This window comes from Gymnogyps californianus, chromosome Z (assembly GCF_018139145.2).
Source record: "Gymnogyps californianus isolate 813 chromosome Z, ASM1813914v2, whole genome shotgun sequence".
NCBI lineage: Eukaryota > Metazoa > Chordata > Aves > Accipitriformes > Cathartidae > Gymnogyps > Gymnogyps californianus.
This window is the reverse complement of record NC_059500.1, coordinates 69,898,427-69,914,367: the sequence shown is the minus strand read 5'-3', so window position 1 is coordinate 69,914,367 and position 15,941 is coordinate 69,898,427. Positions and strand designations below refer to the sequence as shown.

At 35.4% G+C, this 15,941-nt stretch overlaps 1 protein-coding gene across 1 annotated transcript in view; it reads right to left on the bottom strand.

Moving 5' to 3' along the window:
• Nucleotides 1-2,840: 2,840 nt before the first annotated feature.
• Nucleotides 2,841-15,941, bottom strand: part of FYB1 (FYN binding protein 1) — a 43,258-nt gene continuing 30,157 nt past the window's right edge. Inside the window, exons 9-18 of the mRNA XM_050912803.1 lie at nt 15,892-15,920; nt 14,641-14,710; nt 13,971-14,111; nt 13,258-13,289; nt 12,113-12,182; nt 10,609-10,714; nt 10,119-10,281; nt 5,566-5,599; nt 4,389-4,420; nt 2,841-4,274 (exon numbers count right to left, since the gene is read on the bottom strand). Of these exons, the coding sequence (XP_050768760.1) occupies nt 4,252-4,274; nt 4,389-4,420; nt 5,566-5,599; nt 10,119-10,281; nt 10,609-10,714; nt 12,113-12,182; nt 13,258-13,289; nt 13,971-14,111; nt 14,641-14,710; nt 15,892-15,920 (700 nt within the window). The 3' untranslated portion in view covers nt 2,841-4,251. The remainder of the gene's footprint in view (nt 4,275-4,388; nt 4,421-5,565; nt 5,600-10,118; nt 10,282-10,608; nt 10,715-12,112; nt 12,183-13,257; nt 13,290-13,970; nt 14,112-14,640; nt 14,711-15,891; nt 15,921-15,941) is intronic.

Below are 15,941 nucleotides of genomic sequence, written 5' to 3'. Positions count from 1 at the left end.
TGGGAGACAGCAAATGATGTAAGTGGAGGTAATGATGTAGACCATTCAATTCTAGAATTTGCCCCAGTTTTTATTAAGTTTCAGAATATAATCTAAACTATTATTTAAATTAAATATTAATCAGTATCCCCTATCTGCCCCCTTTTTATTAGTGTAAACATGGTATATTTAAAATACACGTTTTGGATGCTGATAATTTTTAAACACAAGGTGTTTTCTCTCTTCTCTTTGTGTTTAACCCTAAGTAGAGGCAAAGAAGAGGAAGAAAAAGTAGTGAGAGTCCTAATCTAGGGATGTACTAAAAATATAATTAAGTTAGCTTTAGAAGTTTGGTTTTATATCCAGGATTAATGGATATGTGCCACAAATTGTTCATGCCTTCCTTTCATACATTAAAAATGGGGGTAAAATATTTTCCATCTCACAAGATAAATCCATTACTATTTGTGGGAATCTGAGAGATCATTGTGATGAATGCCATGAGAAACTAGTAATTCTGGGTGCAGCATAGGCTTGGGAAGATTTGCACTAAATAAAGGAGTGGCCAGAAACTGAATGAGCAGGGCTGAACAACTGCCTTTTCTGTTAACTCTCATCCAGCCCATGCACTAAATGAGGCGGGGATCCTGTGGAATAAAATACTGAACCATCAGGTAATTATAGACTGGGCACACCATTAAAGATGCATCCACACAAGGAGGCAGAACTGAGGCTGTGCAAATACAAACTCATTTCTTGCAGCTCCTAGCATTTGAGTGCTTCACACTGTAGTGAAGCTACATGCAAAAGCCTTTCCATGTAGGCTGGTCTGGGGCTGCTGTACAGAAGTCATAAGGATATTGTTTTATGGGTCCATTAGTTTCCTCAGAAGTTGTCTTATTTGACATAAAATATACACACACACACACAGACGCACATATGTGTACACACACACACACATGCTTACACCTGTATGTGTCATGAAGTAACGTAATGGTAAGGGGTAATCTAATTCACACAGAGAATCTAGGTTCCTCCACTGAATTTCCTTCCCCTTACTAAAGCACTGATCTTCACAGCTGAGGGGGATTATGCAACAAGATCACACAGAGAGGGGCATTTTGTCACCACCGTGGGAGGAGTAGCCAAGGGATCTGCAATTATGTGGATCGAGAATATAAACCTCTTACGCAGGAATGCACAGGAGATCAGCTACATTCCTGCAGTCCAGAGCCTGCGGTAACAGCAGACAAATGCTCTAAAGCTCCTGAATTAGAGAAGTCTCTTTCACCCTCCCAGTTTTTGTTTTGCTTAGCCTGTTTCCTGGGACAGCGTAGAGGTACAACACAGATGGAAACCAGCTCTATTTACCTTAACTGGGGTGTTCATGCTGAAGGCTAATTTTTATGTCAATATTTTGATGTTTTCACTGCTGAATGTTTTAGCAGGCACAGCCAAATACTGCAGGATTATAGACTGAGTTTGGAGAGGGAAAAATATCAAGAGAGAGAACAGCTTTCCTTTTCTTTCTTTATGACTTTTAAAAGATAATAGAATAAATTACAGGTGAGAAACCCTTAAAATACAGACTTTATTAAACAGCCTAAGTATAGATTTTCCTGTCTGGAAGATTTTCTGCTTACGTTTCACTTTCTGGATGGTAATTACTGACAAACAAATGTGACATTGTGGTTGTGCTGCCTTTGCAGCAATAATAAAGTTGATTTTCACTCTGTCAGCTGCTCAGTGATAACTTTCAGAAGTTATTGTTCAACTACTGTTGTTCTACTTTGGCAAAAGATGGTGTACCCACATTTCTTGTCAGAAAGCACACTTTTATTCAGAAGAAAGAAAAAAATGCATCCAGTGAACAGCATATTGGTAGAATAATGAAAAGAAAAAATATACAATACCAGTAATTTTTCAGTGTGTAGTACCTTGTGAATACATTTCATCACCCTGTAACAATCACATTATATTTGATCCGTGCAAACAGATTTTTAGCTTAAAGTATCTTATGATTATTTCTTTTGATGATTTAATGTATAATCAGTAAGGAAATACAGTACCTACAACACATCAAGGCTAAGACGATGGCAAAGCTATTCAAAATATATGACGGAAAAATCTCACAAAGAATAAAATTCACTTCTTTTTCAGGGGGTCAAAAGAGGTTTGTGTTCTACTGAAGTCCTTTAATACAAGATAAACTATATGCAAAAGGAAAGTTCATTTGTTGGTCTTACTGCAAGACATGAAGTTCTACTATCAGTTAAACAAGACTAGGCATGTATGGTATAATTTAACACAAACTCTTTTTGAGATAATTAACTGTGTAAAGCATGAAACTATTTATCCTATTGTTAACTGACAAGTAGTTGTGTGTTTCTAAATGTCTGCCTTCCCTCTCAGTTCTTTGGCATATCACTAATTTGATGCAGATACCCTCTTGAATGCCCCTGAAAAATAAATAAACCACCAGCAGCGACATAGCCAAATAGCCAGACACATTCATTGTACTTAATATACAAAGTCATGTTTTAAATTTGGGCGCTGGTACTGATGTTTACACATAAAATTGGTATTTGTATGCCTGGATGCTGGTTGAATAGCAAATATAGAAAAGGAAACTCAAGTCTGCACATAGATTTTCAGTGTATTATCAGTGATTTTAAATACAGTATAAAACAGCTTATAGGCTATTATCTCTACAGTTAATTTTATGTTTGATATCCCCATAGCATTATACCTCCTTAGAGATTTACCGTATTTTGAACCATCAATAAAAGGCACTTGTGTAAGTTGAAATCTCAGCTCCACTGAAGGTAAGACCAAAACTCACTGACTTCAATAGAGCCAAAATTTTTTTAAGTTTATAAACTAAACTTGCTAGCTTGCTACATTGCACTGGTTTGCACAGTGTACCTTACTTCCCTTGAGGATTATAGGAGACTTGATTATCAAGAGGAGTTGCTTACACTGATCCAGCCAGATTGGTTGTTACAGGTTTTTGATTATCTTGCACTACAGCAAAAGCATCACATATTACAAATACACGTTCCATTTTTTGCACATGCTCACCCTCTTTATTGGGAGTTCACTGTAAACGTCTTTTTGATTTCCAGTGAGTTCTGATATATAAGTGCAAAGTGATATTATTATGATTCATCTGTTCATTTTACTTTGATTTGCTACTTGCTCATTCAGAGAACAGCATCACCAATGATCTTTAGGAATAAATGTTGTTTCTACAATGGATAAGCATGGAAATGTTAATTTCTATACCCTCATTTAGCCAACTCTAGTGTAAAATATAGTACTTAGAAGAAAAAGATACTATCAAAATGGTGTGACAAATATACTTATATATTTAGTCTAGAAGTTATTTCCAACCACTTTATCACCAGTTTATAGGTCCGTTTTAATTACTATAGGTCCGTTACTAAATTACTATAGTGACAACAACAACATATCTTCAAACTAAACAGAAATTAAATCTTAACCTAGATATTCTGAATATATTTTGAGCAACACTATACTATAAAGTAGACTCTTCTGTGGTTTATATCTGAGAGTGCTGTATGTAACACATATGACATTGTTACTATTTTACTATTAATGTTAGTCAAAATGGTCAAATAAATTTTAGAAAATGGTATTCTATCATTAGTACAATGTAGGAAAAGAAACTTCAGCAATAATTGTACATGGCTGTACATGTCAGTGTAGCTAGCGCTGTTACAGTTGGAATGGCAGGTCAGCAATGTATTGTCTTCTCTGATGCCCACTTTTGATTTCCTGTTTTCACAACAGGATGTTATCACCAAAAGAAGCATTTCTTTTCAGGATGCTGTCCTCCCCAGAGTGGCAGTCTCTGGTGTTTAATAGACCAGAGCCAGAGTAGAACCTGTTCCCAGGCTTTGTTGTCCTCTGTATCATTCATAGACCTTAACTGGCCTCTTTGGGTATAGCTAATTGAAGAACTGTTTTTACATGGACTGTTACAAATGTGGAAAGGAAGTGGAAAATTATAACCTTAACTTTAGCACATACTCCCTGAATTTTAATTGCTCAGATAAATGGCAATACGAATGTCATACAAAGCAAGGGATGACAAAACCCTGAAATCCTAAAAAAGGTTAATTGTACATTTAGAAGAGTGTAACCAATTAACTTGTAATCAGCTTTAGTGACTTCTTTTGCTTTCACAATTAGGAAGTCCAAAATAGATTTTGATCTTCAATGAAGCTCTTACTTGCATGGAATTCTGCATCAGTCATTATCATAGATGCAATCTAAATGGAAATAAAATGCAAAAATATTAGTATTGTGTAGTACTTTGACTCAAGGATAAAGTTACTTAGTGTAATTGAATATAGTTATTGTATTGTTTGAAATGTTCAACATACCATCACCAATATCATCGTAAATCTCTCCATCACTGTAAGTGAAAAGAAGAAAAAGAATGTATTTAAAAATTGAGACATCAGATACGTATTACTATTTGCATGCAGATACAAAATCGTGTAGCAGTATGGTGCAGACATGCTATCAAGTAATTCATTTCCTAATTAGGAAAGTGCAACCTTTGTGGTAACAGAACAGTGTTGAGCAAGATGGTCAGGTCAAAGGATTTTCAGTGAAGGGCAGAGCTGGATACATTTCTTTCTAACGTTAAAGGCTTGCTTTATTTAAAGGTCGTTTTTTTAAATTAAGTTTTTAAGTAGCTGTTCTAACAAACTCATAGAGATATTTCCATAAAAAATGAAACACTTACTAATTTTTTTAAATGAAAACCAGGAAAGATGGGTAAAAAAAATCAGTATGCCCTTGAAATTCTTACTTGTTTCTGTACTTGGCAATGCCATAATGATTTCGGAGGAGCAGCTTTTTAGATAATGAATTTAGATAATGTCTATAAATGATAAATTCTCCATGAATAGGAATTTTCAAAATACGTCACTTACTTAGATACATGAACAGGCCCATGGAGGCCAATAAGCCTATTTATATATATGTTAAATGTGTGTATAAGTGTTGCAGGCCTCAATTCTAAAAGTGACATCTGATTTGATATTTAAGGGTCTAAAATAAAGCCCGTTGAAGGAAATGGAAAGGTTTTGTCTGACGAGAGTTTTGGATTAGAACCTAAATGCTGAATTCCATGCAATTATTTGGAGCAACACTGAGCCAAATCTGCTCAATCCCTATAAGACTGAAATAAAAATAAACCTAAAGAAAAATTGGTCCATTTTAGCTAAACATTTGAAAATGGCATCAATACACTTAATCACATTAATGTACTGTTCAGTAATAGATTCTAGTACCAATAATGCTTAATTTATGTAATTTTTCATGGTTTAAACCAGAGTTTATGGTTAAGCGATGAGGAATGGGGGCCTGGAAAATTTCCAGCATGTATGTATGTGACTAATTCTTGAGAAATCTAAACTCCATAAAAATAACTCAATTTGCAGGACTAGAATGACTTACTAAAATAATTATATTTCACTTTTATTTAACAAACAGTTTAGAAAAAATTTGAGTGTTACAACAAATTTTTCAAAAATATCACTTTGTACTTACTTCTCAACTAAATTGCTTCTCAGAACGTAGCCATCTGTAAAAATGAAATATATAGGTATTTAAGTTAAATTTAAATATTCCTGTTATTTCTTCTGTCGCTAGCACTGGCAAAATGCAGTTTTTCTCTTTTACATATTTCAGATGGAAAGACATAATAGATGGATACGAATGTAAAATGGATATGTACTTGAGGAAAATTTTGCTATGTCCAATTTTATTTTTAATCATTCTTATTTGCTTATTTAGTATAACGTGGTGCCTTAGATAGGGAATCAGAATACTACAGTTTCTCCAAGACTGGTTAGATGTCTACTGTGCCAGGTACTTTACGTATTCATAAAATGTCATTTCTCTTGTTTCGTTGCAATAGTTTCCATTGTGTACAAAACTAGTGCTGAAAGGAGAAAATAGTAATACAGGTTATGCAAGATTAGGTTTTCATCTTATATTTTAGTCTCCTGCATGAGAGGGGTCTGAAACAATACCTACTAACACAAAATATAGTACAGTTCACAAACTATAGCACAAAAATGTGGTATAATAATAACCACATAATAATATTTATAATAATAAATAACAGAAATATGTATAGTTTCCTACAGGGACAAAAATGTCTTTCAAGATGTATACACCAATTAATTATCATTAACTGTAACTGTTTAAAAATTTTTAACTGTATCATATTGATAAGAACTGTTTATATAGATAATGGGAATACCTCAGAAAAGCTACTCACCAGTGAATTACTCTGTTACTCTGTTGCATTACTAATGAAATCAGATAAACTACACATATTCTTCTTCAATATATTTAATCTCTTGAAAAAATTACTTGCTGTCTTTGGTAAAAGATATCTACTGAAATACTTGTCAATTGGTATAACATATACAAGCAAAGAGAAAGCCATAACAATCATTACATATTTGTAGGTAAACATTAGTACGTTGGTACAAAATTAGGACAATTCTAAAGGAGAAATGTGATCTTGTGTTATCTCTGAAATTACTATATAAGTTTCCTTCTTTTATTCATTATGAGGCTTAAATGGTCACACTAAAATGTCAGGTTTTTAGTAACTCATACACAATTCATAGGTTTTAGAGTAGATTTATTGGCTTGGCTTGTAAAGTTCCTTGCATTCTTGGAGATGCTACTGCTCCAGGTACTTAGAGGAACCATTATATAGTACAGAAAGTATCAGTTTTCTGCTAGTATTTCTGGTGGTGATCCTTCAGGTGAGTCTAACTGAATCCCCAGATCTTACTGTTTTACCTTAAGGAATTATTTCCTCCTTCACATGAATTTTTCTTTTCTGCTACAAAAGACATGAAAGTATCTTTTCTTTTTTTAAATGCACAGTAATGTCCAGCTAAAGAATCTCATATTTTGTGTTAAGTCTTTTTTACATCCAAGCCCTAATTTTATTCTAACTGAAATTGCCCTTTTCAAGAAATTGCCCTGTAACTTTACTAGTAGGGGAAACCTTCCCTTGTAAATTGGCATCAGACACAATGAGCTAGTACTGTTCCCAAAAGCTGCTGAATTATCACAGTCTTCAACTGGCCAGTGTGTTGATATATAAAAATGTCCTATGATTCCTATATGGAATATTGGAAAAGTTATCTGACAAGACTAATATCCCAAATAGTCCTGCAAATAGTAAAAAGTAACTAATTCTTATATACAGCCTTTCTTCATAAAGAAACATTTGCATAATTCATTTTAACTTGGTGTATTTCCATCTTAAAATAGGTAGATATCAGATATTGCTATAAATCTCAAATGTAAATAAGTTTTTTTCCAGAATATTCTATATATGAAGTAGATTAGTGATTTGCTCTGTGAAGGCCATAATACATTAAAAACACTGCATGGTTAAAGAAAACTTCTGTCTTGTGCTAGAGCTGAAGGTTGCCTAAAAAGGCATTAATTTCATGTAAGAATATTTTATTTGACACTAATCAGCTTTAGCTTCCGTTTAAGACTTAACAGTTACATGAATGAAAAAATAGTTCTATGCATTTGATATTTGATTACAGCTATGTAAGATAAAATTTGCTTAATTTGCCTGTATTTATATCTTCAGGGTCATGAAGATTTGATACTTACATAAATTCTGTTATAACTTTTGCCTGCTAAAGTTAAACTGCAGGTAATCTTCAATAGTCAAAGAACCCAGTGCTGCAGATTTTCAATCACCTGCGTATTCTCGCTGGCTGATTGCAAGTTGGTACACATAGGGAAAGCTCTGTCTATTCAGGATATTCTTAGCCTGGTTGTCTTTCCTCAGATTTTATTATCTGGGATAAAGGCATGGAAATGGATTTTTTTAAAGATATCATCTTTTTAAAATTCTCTTTAAGCAGAGTCCAGTAATTTCCAGGACTCCTGAAGTCACCTCAGAATCATTTAAAATCATTTGGCTAATCTAATCTTCTCTGTTTCTTCTTTTAATTTTCTCATGTGAAATACATGAAACCAAAATTTCTTCGCTTACAGTCATGGTGTACAAACACAGTGTGCTTGGAAGCCAGATGTGCATGTGACAGTCCTTCTACCACTGCAAAGCATAATCTAGGTTCTTCTGACAGTCCCTAGCCACTAAATATGTGGGAGATACAGCCCCTGCTGATCTCACACTCTTTCAAACTTAGTAATCCAAAATTACACATCCAAAATTTCAGTTTCTAACTAATTTATTCATATTTATGTGGCTTCCATAATAGGGAACAAGGCAGCAGGTCAGCACACTCCACCTTGATTACTTAGTACCACTGAAAGCTATGACACATCGGGCCAGCTGCTCTCTGACAGTGTGAAGGAAGCTTGGAGAGGACACAATTTAAATTTTCAGGCACTGAAGTCCATATATATCCTAATGTTTAAGCAAAATCTATGAAAGTGAATTGAAGGTTTTTGTGTATTTCAAAAGGTACGTGGGTCAGATCAAGGCAACAGTAAGAAGGAATTTGAGAAGGTAAATGAGAATCAGTTCCTGGTTTCACTTTTGAAATTTCAAATCATTTCATAACAATTAAAATAAGCAATAGCAGAATATGTTCCTAAGATCATCAGCCCTTGCTTAAAAAGGTGGGAAGATATTATAATGTAGTTTGTAATTTTGTTTAACTGCCGGTAGAGGCATGAAGCTATGGCAGTGCTTCACAAGTTAACAATCAAATGGAAGAATTCATATGCAAGAAAGTAACAAAAACATCTTTAATTGTTGTTTTTCAGTCTGTCTGGCCTTCAAAAGGTAAAATCATAGCTTTAAGATATGAGGAACTAGAGCAGCTAGAGCAAATAACCAGAACTGTCATGCACTTAACTAAAGTAGGATTCAAAATTCACTAATTAATGTGACAATTGACAGAGATCTATTCAGAGGTTTCCATGAAGGATATTTTTATTTGTTTTGCTCTTTTATGCATAGCAAAGCAGTAGCTTCTGTAACTATTTGAAAGGCTTTGAAGTCTATGTGAGGAAAACAGCCGACATGAACTGCTTTCTACTTTATTATTAGCTTGATTTAAAAAATGCAGCATTGAAAGCTGCTCTTTGGGAAGTGGCTACACTAGTGCAATCCATATTTTGAAAAACACATGTGTTGTTATGCAAAAAATTCTTCCTCACCCTGCAGGCCTGCCAGGAAGAAGGCTATACTCCAGACTGTAACAGTTGAGTACAGAGGGGAAAAAAATAGAAGGAAAGTGATTGAATCCCTTTCAGAGATTTATGACATTGGACTGTCTTCTACATAGGTCAGAGGTAAAAAGTAAAGGTGAGCAGAAGGATGCTGCTACTTTGAACGTAGTCTGTTCCTACACAAAGTGAATTTTCATTAGGAGATTTGAAAAGTATTGTAACAGAAGCACATTAAGAAATTGAAACCAACAGTAGATGGTCCAGACTTCTCCAAAAATTCAAAAACTTCTGCCAATGCACACCATGGCCAAGAGTTTCAAAGAAACACTGAAAGGCCTCACGCAGCTCCCAAAACAAGCAGGCGTGCCAACGAGGACATATGCCTTGGATCAGCTAGGGGCTGGGGGGAAGACTCCTAAGCAGTTTCCCCCCAGCCTGTTGAAAAGATTAAACTCCATCTCTGGCAATCCAAAGTAAGAATATTGTTATTGATTTTCCCTTGGCTGCAATCAATGGGCAAGCGCTTCCCAGGGGTGCAGCAAGGATTTTACTTTTATTAGATTCTGTGGGGTATCACAGCTATACTCTTTTTGGCAAATAGAGGGAGACAGAAGCAACAAAAATATCTGCTAATCTTAGTCAATGCAAAGCAAGATTTACATAACTAAGTTGTCCTTTTTCTCACATTTGGTATCTCTTGTCTATTGGAGTTTTAATTATTTAAGGCAAGGCGCTCTTAAAACACAATAATAAAATAACAACAATCTACCTCTTGTCAACCACCAGGCAAGGAAAAAGACAAGTACTAGGCTCTGCTTTAATATGACAGGGAAGAGGGTTTTTTACACATCCTGACTCAATCATTCTCTGGCAATTTGATTTGTACTACAGTTTTTAACAAAACTTACATTTTCCTTCTTCATTCCTGCACAGGACCTTGGTATCATCTGTACTTTCTATAATTTCAAGAGACTCCCCTGGTTTAACTTGTAAGTCTTTAGATCCCCATCTTCTCTGGGGCAAATCCTGGACTGTGGTGGTAGAGTAAAGAACTTTAATTTCACCTTCAAACTGCAAAAATAAAATAAAGTGATGCTGGTTAAAAAACATCAACATAAAGCTTATGATCATACATTTTTTAGACCAATATATTCCCATTTATTACTAAATTTTTGAAAATCAGGCAAATAATTGTTTATGCTATGTAGTATGTGCCCACGCTTGCCATTTGGACTTATAAATGCTCAGATCAGTATTTTTACAAGTAGTAATACTTTACCTTTCAAAGGCAAAATAATGGATTATTTACAAATGAGGGGATACAAATTAGAGGACACCATACAGATATTTCAGTCTTTATAATGTATGTGAACAAAACTTACTTTGAACAAAACTTACTCTGAACTTTTTTCTGAACTCTTTCTCTTCTCTTTCCATCTTTTTAAGCTTTTGTGCATCTTTTTCATCTGATGTACGTTTTCCAAGGCTTGCTGATTTTGATGAACTAAAACAAGAGGTTACAGATAAAAACAAAATTAGCAACACATCTGAGGTATTGACAACCTTTCTGACAATTTTAGTGAAAACGCATTTGCCTTCATGTGTCTTTATGATGTTTTTGTTGCTCTACAAAACTAATATGGATAATACAATACAGATTTGATTTCAAAAGAAATAATGAGCTGGGGTTGTCTTTCCTACTTTTCTCTTTTAATGAGTTCTGATGTTAATATATCTATTGCATAAGTGGATATGGAAAATTATTCGAAGTATCGAGCTGCAACAGCAATGAGAACTTTGCATCTACCAAAAATAGTTTAGGTGAGTGACACCCATCACTTTAGAATCCCTAGGCAAGGAGCAATTTTTGTAAAGTCTATATATTTTTGGGCAATAGGCTGAGTAACACATGTCCCACTGTGGAGGCAGCAGGGACATCTTAGCCTTTCATACAGTAGCTGTGTTAGTCCTATGTGCCCATAGAAGACCTTGGTACACCAGGGAATCTGCATTACATGATCCATTTCAAGTTCTGTTGTTTTTTCCAGATCCCTGATACTGTTGACTTGTGCCAATGAGCATGGAAGGGTTTCATGCCCTAACTGCCCTTCCTGATGCTGTACCTGGGAATTTAAAGTCTGACTCTACTTTTTAATCCTTCCTGATCTCTGTAGGAGTTGTGGATGGCAGTTTCACTGATGATGAATGTATGTGCGTGTGTGAACTAACCTCGATTTAAGTTGAGGGCCATGTCTTTTACATACACAGTTCAAAGAGCTCTCTCTGTTTTAATGCCTCCAGACTAGATTATTGTAGCCGTCTGTAGCTCCACCTGAGTGGAGTTAGTGACAACAGAATGTGACATGTTGCAATCATCTTCACAGATGCATCTGTGCTTGTAACACATCTGTGCTCCAGAGATGGCCATAACTTCCTCATCCAGGGATAAAAGTTTTCCAAGTTGAACTTTACACCTCCAGATGTGTTTCATTCTTATAACACAGGGCACTATCTCCTTTTCTTTTAAAATACTGCAGCAGCTGAGATCAAGTACTTACCCTAACAGTCCCCAAATTTTCATAGGAAGAGGACTGCATGCAGAGAATCTACAGTGAAGTACCTTTAGGCCATGCATTCATTTCTACCTCTTGTCCATCAGGGACTGAATTTGTTGAAATTCAAAGCATGCTTATTTATTCTGTAGTCTAATTATTATTTCAATCTGAAATGGAGGCAGGGAGCATTCAACTGCCATTGTCAACAGTAGGGTTACGAGAACTACAAAACCTGGCAACACTAAATAAAGCATACATTAGTAGCAATCTGTGTCTAGTAAATATGAAAATGTTTTACAGTGTGTTACAGATTTCTAATCAGGGGACTAATTCCTATTTTCACTTGCTTGAGTTCAGGCGGTAGAGGAGGGAAGTCTGAAGAATCTACATCATCATAAACATCATTGTCTCCAAAATCTGAAACAATAGTGTTTAAAAGAATGGAAAATTACTATGTGATCCTTGAGTAGTGAATACATTGTGTTACAATCTATGGTAGCGTAGCTAAGTTGACAGGAAATTATGGCAAGCACTGTAGCCATTTACCATCTATAGTAACTGTGGGTTCTCTGTTTTGCACAATCTACTGTGCAAAACAAACACCAGCCAACCTTTTCAGAATAAGACTCTTTATTAATATTAATATTAATAGGTATTCACTGATATTTTAATCTTCTTAAGCTGAAGCAAGTTTTAGCACATGTTGGCTAATGCAATAGCCTTTAATCTTCATTTTAATTAGTCCATTTCCCACTGTGTTGCATCCAAGTATATTTTTGGAGTTTGCTTTTATTGTACACTCAGGCACTTCTATAGCACTCTGGTCAATGCAACGTTGCTTAGAAGTGGATATGAATCACATGTATGTTAGTTTTTAGGCCATCTTGCAATGCCAAAGCAGTGGAAAGAATTCTTACCCCAAGAATATACTTTGAATCACATTCGGCATATTTGTAGAGAGGAAACAATTGTTCAACTCATCAAATCAATGGCTAGAAAAATCACAGTAGGAGGTAAAAGGTTTAGAACTCAGTTCAGGCAACAGCCTCAAAAATTGTAAGAACTTGCTTTTTATTCCACAGCTGAGCTGATATTTATATGTTATCTTACACAGACACTGCAAGTGATAAAAATAACAACAAGCATCTCTTTTTACTTTTGAAGTCTTGCATTAAGTGCTTCTTTCCAAGTGTATCTGTTTATACTTAATGTCAAATAAAATGAACTAGTGGGAATCTCACATTGAAAAATCATGACTTCTTAAAAAATACATTAAATTGTTTTCTAGAGAGCTTGCAATGTATATGTATCTCCTTGTCTGTAGCCAAATCAGTCACAATATTTGAAATCTGTTTGCTGCAACTGGGTAAGAAATGGGAAATCCTGTTTCCTTCCTTGGATGTATTTTTGTGACTAGCATGACACAGAATAATGCATACAGAGAAAAGGATCAGGAATCAATATGGAGACTGAACAATAGGCTATTAATTACCTTTTCCAAAATGCTTTGTTGAAGGAGACCTGCTAGAAAATAAAGGTGCTGATTAAGTATTTATATCACATTAACAGGCTTTTGCATCGTTTAAATAACTTAAAAAACTTGCAACACAAGGGCTCCAAGTAATCTCCAGACATTTCAAAGCTCCACTGACACCAGCAATACTCATGGACTAAATGTATTTTTACCACAGAATCAAAGTAAACTGGTTCAGAACTGAATGAGAGAAGATGGTGGTAAAAACACCAGTCGCTGATCTAACCTCTAGGCAAGATGCGTAGAAGACAATCTTTGCATTTTTCTGTTTGGTATGTTATTCCTAAAACTTGGATTAATGGGACTAGATTTACCAGTTTATCTCAGCTACATTGTACTGGTGAGCAAAGTACATTTTAACTGGAAATACAGCAAACTTTTACACCACCAGAGTGGCACAAAGGTGATGGATTATTTTGGTGCTCTTCACCAAAACAATTTTCAGTATATTTTAATTACCAGACTTATGCAACAAATACAGCTTGTTAAGAGAATAATTATATTATGCAGGTGAAAAGAAAGGAGGTCAGTGTTTTTGCAGAAAAGTATCATCCTGAGCTGCAATTTGATGCATGATTCATTAGGCTGCTGTGAGAACATGTTAGTAGCATGTGATCAATGCTTTATTAGAATTAGTTAATGTGCACTGTGATTTCCTGGCAGACTCTTACAACAGATCTCCATTATCTTCTGCCCCATTGACTTTGGTTGTTTTTTCTCGTATACTTTTCTTTTTGTCATCTTTGACCTTTAGTCTCTTCAAGATTCCCCAGGACCAGATATCATTCTTATCTTCATCCTGTGATACAGACCTTTGGAGTATGCATGCAATTATCACAATGTAAAATGTAACTTTTTTTTTAAAAGGTCCAGTTTAGATTCTCCATTGATGCACATAATTCTCATTAATGCCAACAATGTATATACCACAAGGTGAGGACACTTACCTAAATGCTAAACGCTATATGTTAAGTCATTTGTAGATATTGAGACATATTTGTAGGTATAGATATTAATCTAGTGGCTTACTGTTTTCATGTTGTTACTCAGCAAGCTAGCATTTCAGTTTGTTATTTTCATTTCAGAGCTGTTCTGTCTAATTGGGGATTTGGGGATTTTCATGATTACAGCTGCTTTTGCTGACATACCAAAATTAATTACAGAACAAAACTTCTCCAAAAGACCAAAGAACCTGTTTTTTTTAGCTTCCATCCTGATGTATACCCAATTGCTGATCACCCTAATACTTGCTAATTATTATGCCTAATTCAAAAATACTAAAAACTGAGATGAAAACACTCTGTTAAAGAAGCAAATTATTTACATGATATAAAAACATACCTAGTTACAGCATCTTCATCATCAATCCCGTCATAAATTTCTTGATCAGAAGGAGGAGGTGGGAACATGTCTTTAACAGATCAAACAATGAATTAATGCACTTATATTTAATACTGCTGAACAGGGTATTCATTACTGGCCTCTTAAGTATGTCAGATGTGTGTGCAGTTTGTGCAATATCCTTGCAAATGGAATCTTTCTGTAAATCAGCACAGCCTATTTATTAAAACAGTGATTTAGACTTATCCCAGTTAGGAATGCCATCCACAGCATTTAAATGTGGCACTGCCAATCACAAGAGCACGAGTACTGAAAACAAATGCATTTACACTGTATTCAATGAAATTCTATATGGCTGATTATGGCCCATGATGACTGATGACTTTTAAATTTTTGTATGTGGCTCAGGTGATGACTGAAGATGTCAGACCAACACTCTCAGCAAGTGACATCTTGTGTTCATCCACAGAAGCCAGAGGCAAGTGCAATGTAAGCAAGCTCCCCATTTTGGTCTCAGTTCTGACCTTTGAGCCCCACCTCCCTCAGTGCAGGGTTAGCTCAGTTTCCATGTCCAATTCTAGCCACTGGTCAGGGTAATCACTGAAATCTGTACTTAGCTGGCAGCAGCTTCATTCAGCACTGCCAGGGGATGCTTCTGCCATGACTAGTATCTAAACTCTAAGCTGAGAAGATGAGCTGTGCTCTTGTGATCACCAGAGAATGCTACATAAATATATGATGTGCTACCAAAGGGGGAAACTGGGTTTGAATGTGTGTTCTTGACAGCGTGAAACTGCTGCAGTCATACTGGTTAGGACTCCAGAGTATTGCTGAAACTGAAGTTCCCTTAACTCTGTCAGCAAAATGCAGCTTTAATTGGTAGTATTACTGGCTATTTCAGAACTGGATTTCTCCTACACAAAACCTCTTGCTCATGTTAATTTTTTGCCAATTATATCTGTGCTGTTTTGTGTGATGATTTACCCTCACACAAACAGAAATAAAGTTTTGTCATCTTCTGGCATGCTTCTGATTCACAGTATCTGAAGACAAAACTTCTGTCTTGCCCAAGTTCCCATAGGTAGAAAGAAAGTTAACTTGGCCACTATACTTCCTTGTTTGTTGCCTGTTAGCTAACGTTTAGCATGCTTATGGATAATTACTGCATTATTTGGAAGCTGCAGATGTCTGGATTGGAAGGTAAGCAGTGCACAGAAACAACTCCCCCCAAAAAGTGTTAGTAGAACTTACTTCCAGCTCCACTTCGACCACCACTCTGACTGGAAAAGCAAACAAAAGAC